The following is a 16,997-nucleotide window of genomic DNA, read 5'->3' as shown; positions in this document are numbered from 1 at the left end:
GTCATAGCTGTTTTAAGGGTAGATTTATTTGAATCCCTTATGAAAATATTTTCAGAAATATTAACTCCGTTTTGTTGGAATGCACGTTTAGCTCATTTAGGATTTTTTTACAACAGTGCAAGTGGAGATTACTGTAGCTGAACTGTGTATTAAAAAAAAAGAAAAAAAGTAGTATAAGTAGAGTGTAGCTTGTTATTTGATATTTTTGAAGCGATGCAGTGGGCGAGTACTGACTGCCTTCTATTTTTGTATTCTGTCACCAGTAGATGGCTGTAGTTGCACTGATTTCCAGTAGCTGTGTTTCAGTCTGTTAGATCATTCCTATTAGATTTTTAGGTTTTAGATGTAGTTTTAAGTTTTCAAGTCTTACAAATAACACGTTTTTTTCTAACTTGTAAGATTCCTGAATGACTGCATTTTACATTGTGCTTGTTTCAATGACTCTTTGCCCTATTTTTGGTTTTATTTAATGGTATTCAGCAGAAAGAGACATTATCCTTTTATCTTTATAATTCTTTCAGAAAGTGTCATAATGTATTATAAGTACTTTGGAAAAGTGAATAACCAGCTTGGTTGTTACACTGACTTTCTCATTCACATGTGAAGATTAATCCACCTGAACTGCATAGAGAATGCACTGAGATGTCTAATTGTTCTTTTTTGTTGCTTGTGATTGAATTGGGATCTATATTCTCATCTTTTAGGGAAATTGAAATGTCTTTTTAGTTACTTCCTTTTAATATAAGACTAAAAAAATATAATGTAGCTATTGCTTTGCAGATTATCTCAGTCCTGCTCTTGTGTTTTTCAGTATTTCTGGTTTAAGTACCTTACTTAAATTGTTTGGTTTTTGCAGGCAGTATAACTCCAACTGTGGAGCTGAATGGTCTGGCAATGAAAAGAGGAGAGCCTGCCATCTACAGGCCGTTGGATCCAAAGCCAATTCCCAATTACAGAGCAAATTATAATTTCCGGGGCATGTACAATCAGAGGTTTGTACTTTTGCTATTATTTGATTTTTCTTTTTAATCTGTGTCATAATGTTCTAAATATTCATGAACTTTCTAGGTTATTTCAGAGTGAAAATAACTTAAGATTTTGCTGAGGATGGTCTCTGCAGTCTTATTTAGAAACATACATAATCATCTCCTAAAAGAAGATGGGTGCCCTAAGTTCATCACAAGGAATAAAGACATGTAAAGCCCAGTGCTTTTATTTGTTTAATATGCATACTGGAGTTACATTCTACAGCCATGACAGTGAGAAGACAGAGCATTTTGCTTTCCTTTCCAGTGATGTCATGTGATTAGAATTTGTATCATTAAAAATGAAGCACTCTTTTCTTACAAATTGGATATAAAATTGGAAGAGCTGCATTTTGAAAATTGGCTTGAAACTGTTCTCGGGTTTCTAGTTTTTTTGACTGCTCTTCTTGATCTTATTTCCTTCATCCTCACTGTTTGATTAGGAAAAATCCTGTATTTCACATTTTAGAAACGTATAATCAGAGCTATGTTAATTTGCATCTGAAGAACTTCTTTCTCTGAGATAGGTTTTTTGCCATTTTTCCTTACTTATCCACAGAAGAACTGTATTGGATGAGGTGTTTTGGAGCTCCAAGAGTGAGACCAAGTATGATCTGTAAAATAAGAGAAAGTGAAACAATACAAATCAGAATGTTCTAATCATGTTTAATCTGTGAAGAATGGTGCCTTTCTTATAAAGCTTTGCTTAATGAATTTCCTGTTCATTTTTATGTATCTCATAATTATCAAAAAGAATGAGGTTAGAAACTCTGATTTGGTTTGGTTCAAAATTACTCTTTATTAGAAATTGAATCTAGAGCAATCTTTAAAAATTAAGGAGTTTAAAGTGAAAAAACAGCATTTCAGATTTGGCTGAGGAAAATATTTCAGTTGACTTAATTCTATTTTGCTTTTCCCCAGATTTTTAAATCATGATAACTTGGTCAGTGTAGGGTTTTAACTTTTGATTCTGGGTTGTTTTGTTTGTTGTTGTTTTTTTTTCTTTTTTTTTGGTTGCTGTGTTTTTTTTGTTTAGTTAGTTGGTTGTGGGGTTTTTTTTATAGCAGCAATACCTAGAACTGTATTATTCTGGAATATATAATAACCAGGAAGAATAATATAACATGGAAGAAAACCCTTTCATTACTGTACAGAACACTGCCTGATAATTGTATCACTTGTGTTATATTTCTAGTCACTGCTGATCTGAGTCTCTACTTTATGTCATGGTTTAAAAAGCTAATTATGGTTCTTGAAATGAGTTTTGTTAATATTTAGAAATCATTTATTTGAATTGCTTTTATAGTGAGACTAGTTTGACTAACAGATATAAATGCTAGACTGGGAAAAATGCAAGCTAGTTAAAGGCATAAAACGGGGAATTTGAACTTAGTTATGGAAAGATATTTGTGGAAGTAGAGCCTCAAAACACTCAGTAGTTACTAACTCTTAATATTTTATTTTTTTTCATAGAAAATGATTAGTACATCTATTTCAATCTATAAGTTTGCTTCTTTGGAAACTTTCTTTCATGAGAGACGTGTTTCCGTGTTAGAGTAAAATGATACATGAACTTTATTTTTCTGGTTGCATTAGGTAGCCAAGGGCCTTTGATTTTTCTGATCACAAAAAAACCCAGGCTCAGTAGGACAGAAGGCCAGAAACTTTACTTGCCTGCCTGCTTCATTGTGCTTATTTGAGTGCAGTTGCCCATGCAAGATGGCTAATAATACTGTCTAGTAAATTGATACATAACAAAAACTAAGTAGTAAATAATGGGATATACCTGTCTATCTGCATAAACACATGCCCCCTGTGCATACACCAGCTCACACACGAGTACCAGAGTAAAGAGGAAACAGAAGAATGATGCCCTATAGTGATGTTTGGGAACTCCTGTGCTGCAAATAATTGTTCTGCGTCTTGTTTTGGATTGGGAGGTTCTTGACCATTATGATCACAGTAAGAAAGGCAGTTAAATACTGTAAGGCATCCTTTAAAATGACATTTATTAGAGGTGCCAGTATAAGGAGGGGATAGTGCACATACTCTTCCAGCCCTTCAGATTCTGAGAGCCCTAAGTGGTGTGGATCAAACAGAACTGTGTCCCACGTGCAGCATACCATGCAGACCTCAGCCACAGCAGAGATTCTTCCCTTCCTGGTCATTTGGACTCTTACAGGATTTTCTTACAAGGAGCCAATCCTGTCAGGAATAGTCAGGAACAATGGTCACGTGAGAACTTCTCACTGTGCTGTTAGATAAAGGCAAGACCATGTAGATGGTACTGAGGGGGAGCTACCCAGGGGCCCATGTCTTGCCACAAGTCTGTCCTGTGGCTGAGGGGTTTGTGCAGCACAGCCCCATCCTGTCCCATGAGCCGTGCTGGGCATGGGCCCTACCAACTCAGCACAGCTCATGTGGCTCAGCGTGGGTCCCTGTCTCTGTCATGGGCAGGATCCTGCACCTCTTCCAGTCAGGATCACTGTGCACCTACTCACCCTCACCAGAGGAAAGTCTGGAGGCAGATTCTGGATCTGTGACAAGAGTGAGTGAAGTTCCAAATAGGAAGCACATGCTGTAGCACTGTATTATGTTCATGTGGTATAACATGCTATATTTATTTTCTTCTATTGCCATGTTGTATTTAGCATTAGTTTGCAGATTTTTGGAAGTTGGGTAGTAGAATAGAAGTTTTGTTGGAATCCCCAAGTAAATGCAGACTATGTAGACTGTTGAAAAGAAGATTTGAAAATTAATGTAGGTAATATGCTGTAAGAAGTATTTTTCATTTTCGTCAGTTTCTGACTGTAGATTATTTTCTGTTATTAAAACAGATACAAAATATATTAAGTAAGTTAGAAGCTTAGTCTGTTATAATTTGTCTGAATTCCTTTTACTGATATCTGTTTAAAAAAAAGGTGCTTTTCAAATAGGTGAAGATACACATTAAGATTGGGAGATGGCATTAGGGAAACTTCTGTTCTGGCAAGACGAGTGGCGTGAGGGAAAAATAAAAAGTATTAAGTTCATTCCACGGCATATCTTTAGACCTGTTAAATCTAGTGTTTCAAGTGGCATAAAAGATCCTTTTCAGTATCTCATGGAAATGTGATCTGAGAACTGCTATTTGTATGCAAAATTGACAGCTAGATTCCATGTCAGGCTAAGATGATTTATGTTGAAGTGGTGGTGATTTCTTCTCCTTCATTTGTCTGTAGCCTTTGTGTCCTTGCGTATTTCCTGGGTCCAGCACTGGAAGGTGAGCTACTTGAAAATGAATCGCTTTTTTGGGGGGAGAGGAAAGGAAAAGTTACTCCTAGACTGACAACTGTAGTTAGATACCTTCTCACCTAGTCACACAAGAGCTTGTGCCCTCACCAGAGAGGGGGCAAATCTGTTTGGAGGTTAAGGGCAGCTTAGGTTGATCTAAGCATGTGATGGCATAAATTTATACTGAAGGTGAAAATTACATTCACAGAAAAAAGGAAACCAAACAACTAAGAGGAGAAAAAAGGAAAAGGCGGGAAGTTTTGCCAGTGACCAGCTTGGAATGCAAGTGAAATGTCCCAAAGTGGTGAAATGTCCCAAATGAGCATCCTTCTCTAGGTGTTCTTTCCAATGCAGCAAGTATTCCCCCTAACACTTTCCCATAGTAGTTCTGTGGTTTTCATCAGGACATACTCAAACTACCTGTTGCTTACAATGCTGATAGTGCTGGATGAGAGCAGGTGTTGAATGCTAGCTGCTTATAGAGCTTTGTGCATGTGTGTTATTGGGCACTGTAATGTACATCAGAAGCTACTGCTAAGGGATTGGAAGAGGGCAGAGAAGGGCTGCAGTACAGTATAGATACAATGCTGTTGACGCATTGGTGTTTGCAGTAAAAGGGCCTTGAGAATAACAGCATGGGGAGAACTGCAAGGGAAAGGTGCAGCTAGGGAAATTGTGGAAAACAGTACCCAGGCAGCTTAGGTGAAGTGTTACAGAACTATGAGTGGAAGGCAGGCTACAGAATTGCAATTACAAAACTCAGCAAGGCAGAAAGACACTTCAGACAGTGTGTTACAACAGGGTAAGGTGTTAGCCTTGTGAGTCTCTTTGCGTGCTCTGTTAGGAAGTGCAGGGCGAGTCAGCTCCCTTCTTGGGGTGGCTAAGTAGATAAAATACAGTCCATCTAGGAACTGGAGGAGGTGTGGATGTTTTAACCTGACTCTTCACTCGAGCTACTGAATGCAGTACTTGCTAGCTTGTTTACAGCATTGGGTCATTGCCATTACACTGCATCTTGTCACAGGCTGATAAAGTCTGTGTGATGCTGAGCTGAATCATATGAACTTACCACTTAGGTTCCTCGTAGTTTTGGTATCTGTATGCTGCAGTTCATTTCACTCTGTAGATAAGAAATTCAAATTTTTATCATCTCACTCTGATGAGACAGTTTGGGAGTCCTCTCTGGATTTTCTTTATTGAAGTAAAATCCATGCAACCTTGGTAAGAGGAAGTTTGATGGCCTCTGATAAGGCAGAAATTTAAAAAAAGCTGTCAACCCTGAATCCAGCCATGTTAGACAACTTCTTATTTAACAAAGGTTTCTATATTCCTAGAAGAGATTATAATAGAGGAAAACACTGCTTAGGTACTCAAAACTTACCAGTTATATACTACTGATTTAAAGCCTCACAGGTTGGAGTTTCAAGCAGTTTTGCAACAGAGGTACATGAAGACCTTTCAGTTCAAACATCATGTTACAGGAAAGCTAAAAATGGTGAATGTTGCATTTTGCATGGCTTCTTTTATCTAAGAGCTTTACAAGCTGACTCTGGGGAGGGAGGTGCTGATGCTTTCAGGGACGGTTTGCTAACTAATTTAGGTTGCGTGTTTGTCAGCACACCATTTGGCACGATTCAGTAGAACTGGCACGATACTTGGAGAGGCCAAGCTTTGAAACAGCGGGTCAGGTTTGAGAAATATTGGCAGAGCTGAGGACAAAACATGTGCATACTCTCATATCTGTAGCCAATGCTAGAACCCGTACTCCCTTGCATCTCTGGCTTAAACACAGTTGGCTTAAACCATGTAAAAGAAAAAAAAACGTGGCTGTTTAAAATAGAGCAATTAAACAATAAACTAAGGTATTGATTCCCACTACAGGGTCATCCAGCTTGCCTTATTACCATTGAATGCTGGTTTGTTTTATTTTAAGTTATTTTTTCCTTTGGTTAGAATTGAAGACAGTCATTCCTGAAGTTTAATTGTTCTGCAGTATTTTCAATTATAGAATGTCTGTAAGTGACAAAACAAATTATATCTTACAGACTTACCTAAATTAAGTGTTTTCAGCCAAGAAATAAAGCCACTACAAACTGAACAGCAGCTTTTGATGTTTTAGTATGGAAAGTAGTGTTAAAGAGATCATAAAACTCAACCCTTGTGTTTTGGGAAAATTCAGAAGTTATTTTCTTATTTTATAAAATTCCTTAAAATGTGTCTTACCACAATCTAGAGAGCTTGAAAAACCTTTATTAAAAAAAAAAATTTCAAAATTAAAAACAGTTGTGAAATATAGGAACAAAGGAAATACAAAACAATGACAAGCTAAAGAACGGAAATAAAGTAATTAAAGCAGTTTCTTGCTTGGTTTTGAGGAATTTGGATGGTGTGATAGTTCTGCAAGCATGTCACGCAAAGTGATGGTATCCCTAGGATAAACTACAGCTTCTGTGGACTTGGACAGTTTCTGCTGCACTGAGCATTCATCTTAGTCTTGTCTATGGTTGTTTCTCCCTGTATATACGTTGTATGCTGCAGGTTAAGGAGAAGACTGTCCCCTTTCTCCTTAGTGCATTGGGGAGAGTGCATAGACTGTTCCTCCTTTTCTTTCTCTTCACAGCCCTGTCATTCCAGGCACATTTTATTTTGATGTTAATGAATGATCTTTGCAAATCCAAAAGCAGCAGCATATTCTTGCCTCTACTGGAGCCACCTATGCTGCCTGGCCAGTAAGCACAGGGCATCCACCCTACCTGGGCATGTAGTTCCTACTTACTGGGTAGGCGGCTCACCTGCTGGGTACTCAGTTGCTGCTTAAACTTAGTTGCTCCTGGAATTGTCAGACCTATGGACCAGTGCCTGAATACTGAACAATTGCTTTAAAAAGGAGGGATAGTGAAAGAAAGTTTGAGGGCTGATCTTTGGCCAAAAATATCTGCAACTGCTAGCTTCCTAGTTGACCAACATGTTATCCAATCTAATGATCAAAGGAGAATAGACTCTGTGATTATTGGATAAATTACTGAAATTGTCAGATCATATTAATAAAAGATTGTGTGGTGAAAGAATGGAATAAAATGAAAAGCTTGTTTCTTCTATGAATGCTGAGTTAAAGATTTAATATGCACATTAAAGGGAAAAAGATTTGAGGAAAGTATTACTTGACATGAGTGCATAGCAATGCGCTCTAAATCCTCACCCAACCTCATTTGTTTCACAGAAGTTACACAGTCCTATGAGGGGCAAAAAAGCAAAATCTATCCGGAAGAACAGCTGTGGAAGCCAAATTTTGAAGTGAGTGGGTTGCACTGCAGGAGACAATGTAAAAATCTGTTGAGATTGTCATCTCCAAAAGTACACCTGCAGTTAAACAACCTGGTTATCTAATTTACAGGAAGAGGATGAAGTCTGAAATTTTTCTGACCTTAAGATGTTCTTCTGCACTGCTTGAGCACCCTGTTTACCTTCTAGTGGAAGACCTTCCTCCACATGGAGAGCTTCATCTGTTGGAGGCACAAATAGCCCAGCACATAATGTAAAGTGTAGTTGGATCTGAAAGATTTTGATCTACTATTGATTAGATCGGCCAGTAGTCTGGAAAATGTAAAGTTCAGATTACTCCATGGAGACTTTTCATGACTCTAGGCACATGATTAGCCTGTTATCTGTTGCTGAATTCCAGTTATTGAGGCTTTTTGTTGGGGCTTGCTGCAAGAGAGGAGGATGTTGTGCACAGCTGTGTACAAAGCAGATTTTTTTCCCAAGCATATATACTCTGGCAGATGTGAGGACACTAAGTTGCCTAAACATAGGCCTCTAGTGCCACTTGAGACTTTGTAGGGTGTTTGAGACATTCACATGGGACCAGTGGATTTGGCAGACGACCTAGAGGAGACCTTTACTAGAGTGGCAGCTGAAGGTCAGGCAAGATACCCTAGAGCATTTCAAATGGCCCTGCATAGCTAAGTTCAGGCAATTGAAGGAATCCCTAAAACTGATGTTCAGTCATCATACCATTTCACTTAATCCACTAGGACTCCAGTTATTCGTGGGAAACTTGTTGTTTCATGGATCAGTCCTGTGTCACATCATGTGGCTGTTTTAGGTGCACGATTACATCTGAAATGGTGCTGTGTGCTTGTGTTTTGGCAGTTAGGTGTGGTTCTTTACAATGCAGGTGGGATTCAGATCCAAGCTCAGATGCCTTTCAGATAGTCTCTGCCTGCTCATTAGAAACTCAGTCTCCCATTATAACCATTATAACTAGTCAGAGCGATCACTAGTCTAGAATGATGTTTATCATGCCTTAAACTAGGTTGTCTACATTTCATATGGATCTCTCCAGAGCTTCACTTTAATAGCAACTTGGTTTCTACACATTAACCAAATACCTAAATTTGGGCATCTGAATCTAGAGCTGAATCCTACACTGAGAAATAATCCTAAGATTTGTAGTAATTTTATGTACTGTAGTGGGAGTCATTTGACTATCACAGTGGAAGGACTGAAAAAACATAAAAATCTCTCCCCAGAGAGAAGAAGGCAAAAAAAGTATCAGAAGAACAAACTCTTTAGGGACATATCTGGGTAATAACAGTTTTAAGGGGAGGCAGGCATGCAAGTACTAAAGTGTTTTTGATTGAATAAAGTGGTATTTTGCTACAAAAAGCTGTTTGGCTGTGGAGACCAGTGCCTTTGCTTCCCAACTGAAGTGGATTCAGTTCTGGAGCCTGTTGTGTTGAATTGGTTATAGGAGAATAAACTAGGACCAGTGTAGGGTGCCACTGGGATTTTTACTTTGCTACATTTGTCAGCTTCAGACCTCAGCCATAGGGTACAACATTCCTCCCCTAAAAAGGCCAGAAAGAGTCAGAGGTGCTTTGCCTGCTTTTCCAGGCAGTGTTGCAAAATGTTGTCCTTAAAATTTGCATTTTAAGGATGAAGAGGTGTGATAATAAAGACATTTACTGACTGAGTTTGCGGAAACTCCTTTCTGCACTTATTGCCCTCTTCCCAACAGTTTGGGCAAAAAAACTTGGAGGAAATATTAAAAACTACTTGGAAATAGAAATTAAAAGTTTGATTTAGAATAGGTTGTATCTCCTTAAATACACCATCATTTCATCCTGAACAACAGATGTGGATTTCAAAGAATTAAAACTTAGGGAAGTAAAGAATAATCCAAAGAGTAATGCAAGTGATCAGATTAACAATTTAATTGTTCAGCTGGAAATGGTTGATTCAGACCATTAGATGGCAGCATGAATTTGTGGAAGAATTTCTCAGCAGAAGCTTTCTTTCAAAGTTGCCTTTTTCTATTCTGAAGCTTTTCATGACTTTAAAATGTCATCATTCCAGCATAAATCAATTAAAACTAGGTTTTCTGCAAGGCTTTGTGTCACCATTTTCTTCTAGTTTTCTTCTCCCATGATAATTGAAACTGTAATGCAGTAACTTCAATGGCAGTTTTCCTTTTTTATGTAAATCTAGTGTGAGTGAAGGGTGCCAGTTTACCAGCAGTGACAATTGAGGTGTTGGTTTATCTGCACAAAGCATTTCATCATATTAATTCATTCTTTAGGCTTGATCTAAACACATTTCCCTAAAGATAAGACTGAAATTTGGCCACTAAACGTGCAGTCTGTTCGTACTAATGAAGCTTTCTGATGACTTGAACATCTATTCACGTGGAAAGAACTGAGATTACCAGCTGATAGTTGATTCAGTTTTGTACATTACCAGTTAAGATAGGATTCAGATCACATCTTAAAGCAAAGTCTCGTACATCACCCTTTTATTTCCCTGCTAGTGTATTGACATTATGGTGTAATAATCCACTCAAAGACTTCTAAATTAATTCTTTGTGTTCTTCTGCATGCTACATTTCACTTCCCCTGGCCTGTTTGTTCCCACTCGTTGCCTGCCTCCCACACAGACATATTGTTATAAGAAAAGTGTTGAGTACAGCTGTGCTAGGATTTTTCTTTGCTAGTATCTGTTTCTAGGAAAGGAAAAGGGAGAGAGTCAGTCCATTTCCTGTTGGTTTAAAACAGCAGAAACATCTGTTTGTCGTAAGATAGTTTTCCCAAAAGAACAGTGGCAAGGGAGCTTGCAGGTGATGAGCTTTGCCATTGCCAGTAGCTATCAGTTTAGACAATAGTGATTAGTATGGTTGGCTTAAAACAAATTAAGATTCCTTAAATGACAGAGGATATTTATTCCTGCAGTAAATTTTTTAATAGCTAATGTTTAATATTTCTACAGTGTTTTAAATCGTATAGCATATATCTGGAATCAGAAAACAGGATTCTGCTATGAAATGTACAGATTCCATTAAATTCTGTCCAAAAAATGATTTTTCTGCAGTCCCCTCACCCTGTTATCATGAATTTCCACAGCGTGCACAAAATGGTGTTGGATGATGTGTCCTGGCACAATGTGCCTATAATCCTTCTGGTAAATGCATCCTGTCACTACCATCCACTGCATTAATGGGTGCATTTAATCTATCAGGGATCAATAAAATGTATACTCTTGAGTGTATTTACAGTATTATTTGACAGAATGTTATGTAGGCTAAAAATCAAGCTGGCAGAGAGCAAGCTTTGCAGGTACTATTCTCAGTACAGCGTCTCTTCATTCTCCAAGTCAATGCACCTACCTGGTATCAGTAAAATCTTTTTAGCCTTATTTGTAGAGCATCTAGATACGTCATCACTCATCATGCCTAAAATGCAATGTGTCAGGCATGACATTTTACACTCTTGCAACATTCTAAACAGTCTTTTCTCAAGATTAAGTAGTTTTGTCAATGACCTCTTGACCCTATTTTTACAGGAGGTTCTAAGCCCTAATACTTCAATCTTTTTGTAAATAATATTTTTATTCATTTTCTTTCAGGATACAGTGACCTTCCCAGATCACTTGCTTTCTTGCTCTGTCTGCTAAGGGGACTACCCTTTCTTTCTGTGGTCCTTGGCTGATGTTCAGACTGTTTCTTCTAAAGCTTCTTTCAGTGAACAGGGTTCTTTTCTTTAGGCTTTCAACTTCAGATCTTTCTCTGCTCTGAAGAAAGTACATCTGGCTCCAGATGTGTCTTCAAGTTTCAGATGTGACTTTTCGTGTTCTCACATAGGCTGAAAACATAAAGCGGTGTAATACAATCCTTATCTTTGCTTTCCTAATGTCTGTCTTTCAACACTACTCTTCCACTGTAGAAACTTCCTGTAAACCTTCAATCCAAAGATTTTCAGAGCCAACAGCCTGTCCCAGCACCTTGTGAATCTCTTCAGTCTGTTGGCTTTGCAACTCACTGGGTGTTCTCTCCGTAGATCTGCCTTTAAAACAGTCAGCTTTCCTTTCAGGATATGGACAGAAGACTAGTCTTGTTGGTAAGTATAAAAACAAGCACTGATTCAGAGCGCTCCTCCAGGAGCAGGAATATTTTGAGTGTGTTTTGTTCTTTCCACACAGTTAACTTTTTATTCACCCTTATCTTTTTCCTGTACTTCTGCTGAACTAAGGATATTTCAGTCGAGACACGTGAGAGATAGTGGGTTCAGTGGAAACAAACCTATGTGGTCTCCTTTGTTGTTACAGCCTTTCTGCTGTGTCCAGAACCTGAACCTTGGTTACTAGTAAATAGGTTCTTTTTCCTTTGCCTGGTGTTTTTGGTAATGACAGAGATGAACTGCTGTTAAAGCTCAAACTTTACTTTGAGATGCTGCCATAATTTTCCTGAGGGAAGCAAGCAGAAAGAAGGTTAGTAGCTAATTTTTAACAGCTTGTAACTCAGTAAGATCTGACTGAACTCTTTCCTTACAAGGTCTTTGTTGCTTTTGAACTGAAAGTTCTACCACAGATGGAGAAAGTATTAAATATTCTGAAGAAAGGTTTTCAAGTTTCTTTTATAACAGAATATATGGATACTGAATGCAGAATTTTTAATCAGCAACCACTATGTTAACAGTTTCTCTTCAAATATTGTCTATAATAGTGATTTTGTTGGGTGCTTGTGTTCTGTGAAAGAGAGTACAGTTGACATCTCTTCTGAAATTCTAATTCTTAGGATCTTCTGAAGATCTGCTTGTCTTTATAGGATATTTTAAAGAAGAATGCCAGTTTAAGTTGGTTTTTATTGTCAGAGAAAGGATAACTGCACTCACAGGTACTCATCAGGTACTTTGGCACCATGATTTGTGTGGATTACCCGTGTTACTGAAATGAGGCCAAATCCCTTAGTGTTGTGATTAAAAGGGAAATCACCTCTGAACAAAAACCAACCCAGAACTCTCATAGCTTTGAGGTTCTGTTCCATGACAAAAGAGGAGAATGTGGAGTCTAATCACCTTACTGATTTAGATTCAAGTCTGACATTAGTGTGAGTGAAACAGAAATGAGAATTCTTAAGGAGGTGGACATCAGCAGCTGAGCCTTGCTTTCCTTCAGTAAAGGTAATCTCTATACTGACCTTGTTTACTAAGTCAAAGATCATATTAACCATTTTGCAATTTAGGAAAAATTTCTTTTCTGAAAGGGTTGTCAAGCAATGCAACAGGCTGTCCAGCGAAGTAGTTGAGTCACCACCACAGGAGGTATTTTTAGAAGACATGTAGATATGGCACTTAAGGACGGTGTTAGGACTTGGCAGTGCTCAGTTAATAGTTAGAATCAATGTTCTTAGAAGTCTTTTCCAAAGCAAATGATTCTATGATTCCATTTTAACAGTCCTTGTTATCTCTGTCCTTCAAGGGTTTTTTTGAGTTCTTTCTTTCTAGAATAAACTTCCACCCCATCTTGTAAACATTTCTTATGTTTCCTACCTTTTAGCAAGTCTTTTAGCGTATTGATCCAATGTGATCTAACATTTTTTCTTTATTAATATTCAGTACTAAATTGTGTTTATTGGACCAACTGAGACAAGTTGCTGTACATTGGTGACCACTACTACTTTCATTGCATCACTTATGCATTTTTATTAACAATGAATTTCTGTTTACTTGTCAGTCATTGGTGTAAATCCATTATGCACAATAAAGTTTGAAAGAGTATTATGTCTGCTATTCATAAGCTTTCCTAGGAAATCTGCTCTTTGTATGCTTTCAAGTAGAAGGGAATTCAAAGCACTAAAAGACTTCACCACTGATCTTTTTGGTTTCTGACCTTTTTGCCCCTTCCAGACTTTTCTGTGGTTGATTAATAGACTCCTTCCCTTTCCCTCCCAGTTGTAGATTAAGCTTCTTTCATAAGGCCATCCACATTTCGGTCAGCATCCTGGTATGATGTGCAGGACAACATAAAATGCCCTCTCTTTCCAATTGCCCAAGCTCTCTCTAGCTCACATTCTTTTTGCAAGTCAGATGTAACAGATGGGAATATTTTTGGATAGAAGCCATTTTCAGAGGTTGCAGAGCTGATAACTAGTGATGTAGGAGAGTGTGCATCCTCAGTTAACTACACTCAGCTACTGAGAGGTGGCTTGCTAAGTCAGAATTATTTTTCATCTTATTCTTACTTTCAGTCCTTTAATTGCCAAGTTTAAAGTGATAGGTTAAATTTTTACTCACAATAATGCAATTTAATGTCTGTATGTTTACATTCATCCAAGTGGGAAAAGAATGTAGCCTAGTACACACTAATTATTTGAATTGAGGTTAATTTGGATGTTGAGAATTATACTGTGAGCTTTCTTTGGCCTTCTTCCTCTGTGGACTTTCAGGTTAATTAATTCCTGTGAAGTACTAGGCCTGAGATGATTTTGTTAGTAACATTTTTATTAGTATTATATTACTGTTGTAAATACATGATAAAATGAAATGAGTGAGATACTTCATTCTATCATTTGATTAGTGTCTAGGCTGGCAAATGACATGATTTTTTTTTTGACATGAGTTTCTTATGTAAAAAGAAAACGATACTGTAGTCAGATATGCAGCATTGTTTATGTTCTTTTACTGTAATGGATATTTGGACGGCATTCTTAGTAACCACTCTGCATGCTTGTAAAGATTAGTGAGTAATACGGTTCATGGGAAATTTTATGAGCTGAAGTAGATAAGAGTTTGAGATATTTGTCTTCTGGATGTCTGCTTTAACCTCTAAGTATGCAACATGCATCACAGTTTCATTATGTTTTCCTTTTTATTCCTATTGTACTTTGTTTTGTGTCATGGAAAAGAACATTTTCTTTTTCCTTGTATTTATCTTTTCCTACCCCCAGCCCCCATCTCCATTTCAGCATTGTCCTCTTGACATTTTCCAATGTCTTAAACTCTGGAGGTAGTGTTCTTTTTATGTTCTTATGTTATTTATGCTGGTTTTGCAGTCAAGAATAAGTTGAAGTTTTGTTGACCATTTTCATTACTTAGTTATTCAATTGATAGATGAAAATACTTCTTCAGAAGCACATAACGTTTTGTTCTCTGCTGTCTTCTTGATTTTAATTTTTATTTTTCACTTGTTTTTTTTCTGTCTTAATCTTCAATGTGCAGTACTTTTGAATGTTGAACCTTTTTTTCCCTGGGTTTTTTCCTTTTACTTCTTAGCCTTTTTCTTTTTCCCTCACGTATCTCTTGCACTAGCTTCTCTTTCTTTTTTAAAAAAAAGGTATTTGGGCTGGTTTTGAGACCCTTCTGGCACTTTGACAAGTGCTTCATCTAAATTCAGGGGTTTAGCTTGAAGGAGAGAGAGCAATAAAAGTGGAAGCAGAGACCTGAACTTACTCTTCATGGAAGCATCTCTCTATAACTAGTGCTCCATGGCTGCCTCAATATGTTTGCTCTATTATTTGTTAGCTTCATCCGTGACTGTTAAAGTCTGGAGCTTTCTATTGGTTTCTCCTAATTACTTTTCATGAGCAACTGTTTTTTACTTCTTTACATACATATATACTATAAATAGTAAACAAAGTAGTGGTAAATGCAGAGAATAAATAATGAAATATTTATTTCAGTAGAATGTCTGTATTGAGCAACTTGGAATTTAGGGAAATAGTGATGTGGCAATATTATCGTCTTGTCATCACAAATTCTTCTGGGAAGATTCCACATTAGATAATGTTATGTTAAACTGAATCCTCCTCCCTCTTGTTTTTCACTCAGGAATGTTTCGATATTGTGATCATGAAAACATGAGTCAATTTTTTTTTTTAGTAAGTTATTCATACTGCTTGAAGGAACTACATAGCCTCTAGCTTAGAAAAAGAAGAAAAAAAAGATAGAAAAGGGAATCATCATTAATATATAACAAAGTTTAAAAGAAAGTATAAATAAAAACATGCAAGTAAAAAGGTATCAAACTCAGCGTGAAGTTACTGTATACTGAAGGTAGATTGTGTCTGATTAATGTGTTAACCTCACATGTTATGTGTCAACTCATTTTTTTAGGTAAAGAGAATAAAGTAAATCTTATATTTGTGGGATTCTGTTAAGCATTTTATAGCATTAGATAAGGATAATATTTTCATTAAACTGAAGGAGATGGGGATTTGTATAAGAAATGCAGGGTGGGAAAGGAAAAGAAAAATAATCAGCAGTATTAAAAGTCAAACTAGGAGGAAGATTATTAAGTACAGTTCTTCTAGTTTTAGAAGCAACCTTTTAAATTATTTTTGTTAAGGGTGTTTGCTCAAAAAATAGGAAAACGTTCATGAGATGGAGAAGGCTATCATTGCTGCACAGGAAGATCAAGATAGTCAGGAAGAGTTGGATGATTGTAAGGGCTGATATATTAGAAATGCAATGAGACTAGATCTTTCCAGTGTAAAATGTAAGATTAATAACATAGGCACTAGTAATACTAATACCCTCTGTTGTCACCTAAGGGTAATTCAGTTGGAAATCACAGAACAGGAGTGTTATATGCTTAACTATTTGGAAGATAAACTAAGAAAAACTAAAGTGATTGAATTAGTGGAGAGACAAATGTGATTGTTGTGTGGAGCAAAATATTTCTGGTAAAGATACATAAACATTGCTATTACCTAGAGCACTGTTAGCCTTTAGTATATTGTTTACCGCTCTTGGCTTTTATATTTAAGAACAGGAGCAAGTATGGGAAAGGGCTCTGAAAGATAATCAGGGTGCTGGGTAGGCTTTTATACAGAAGACTTCTGAAATACCTTGACTTGTTCCCTTGCAAAGCAAAGGCTGTAAGGGAATGGGAAAGCTCACCTTGGAGGGTAAACAACAAAAAAGTAAATAAACTATATAAGTTAAAAGATAGTATTGACACAAAACAAAGTATGTAAAAGTATCGCCAAGCTGAACATCAGGAGATTCCTAAGTATCAACTCAGCTTCTAGATCATCCTCCCAGCAGAGGCACATAATCTCATTTGTTTTCTAATAGACCTTAACAGATAAAGAGGATTACATTATGCAGTTGCCTGTAACTCATGGATCTTGACCGCTTAATGCAGGATTTGCTTACATTCTTGCATTTGAAATAGAGAAGGTTTAGAATTTCTATGTCTTAAAATGGGAAGCATCTTTGTTATGTTTTCTATTTTTTTAAAAAATGAACAGATGCTTTTCAATCTCTTTCTGTTTCTTTATGTTTCCATCACATGGTTATACTTTACACTTCTTACATAGTCTATTCTTTTGCATAAAGATTTTCTACAAATAGGTCAAAATTGGTTTCATAACTGATCGTAGCAAATATTAAATAGTGAAAAAATACTGAATCGAATTAAATCAAA

General features: G+C 37.0%; 1 protein-coding gene across 5 annotated transcripts in view; it reads left to right on the top strand.

The window, feature by feature from the left end:
• Positions 1-16,997, top strand: part of STAU2 (staufen double-stranded RNA binding protein 2) — a 150,190-nt gene that overhangs the window by 7,616 nt on the left and 125,577 nt on the right. For all 5 annotated transcript variants that reach the window (XM_027638548.1, XM_027638546.1, XM_027638547.1 and 2 more), the window contains exon 4: positions 857-992. In XM_027638548.1, coding sequence (XP_027494349.1) covers positions 857-992 — 136 coding nt within the window. The remainder of the gene's footprint in view (positions 1-856; positions 993-16,997) is intronic.

The sequence above is a fragment of the Corapipo altera genome, unplaced genomic scaffold (assembly GCF_003945725.1).
Source record: "Corapipo altera isolate COAL_440 unplaced genomic scaffold, ASM394572v1 49, whole genome shotgun sequence".
NCBI lineage: Eukaryota > Metazoa > Chordata > Aves > Passeriformes > Pipridae > Corapipo > Corapipo altera.
This window is presented reverse-complemented; position numbering and strand designations above follow the sequence as displayed.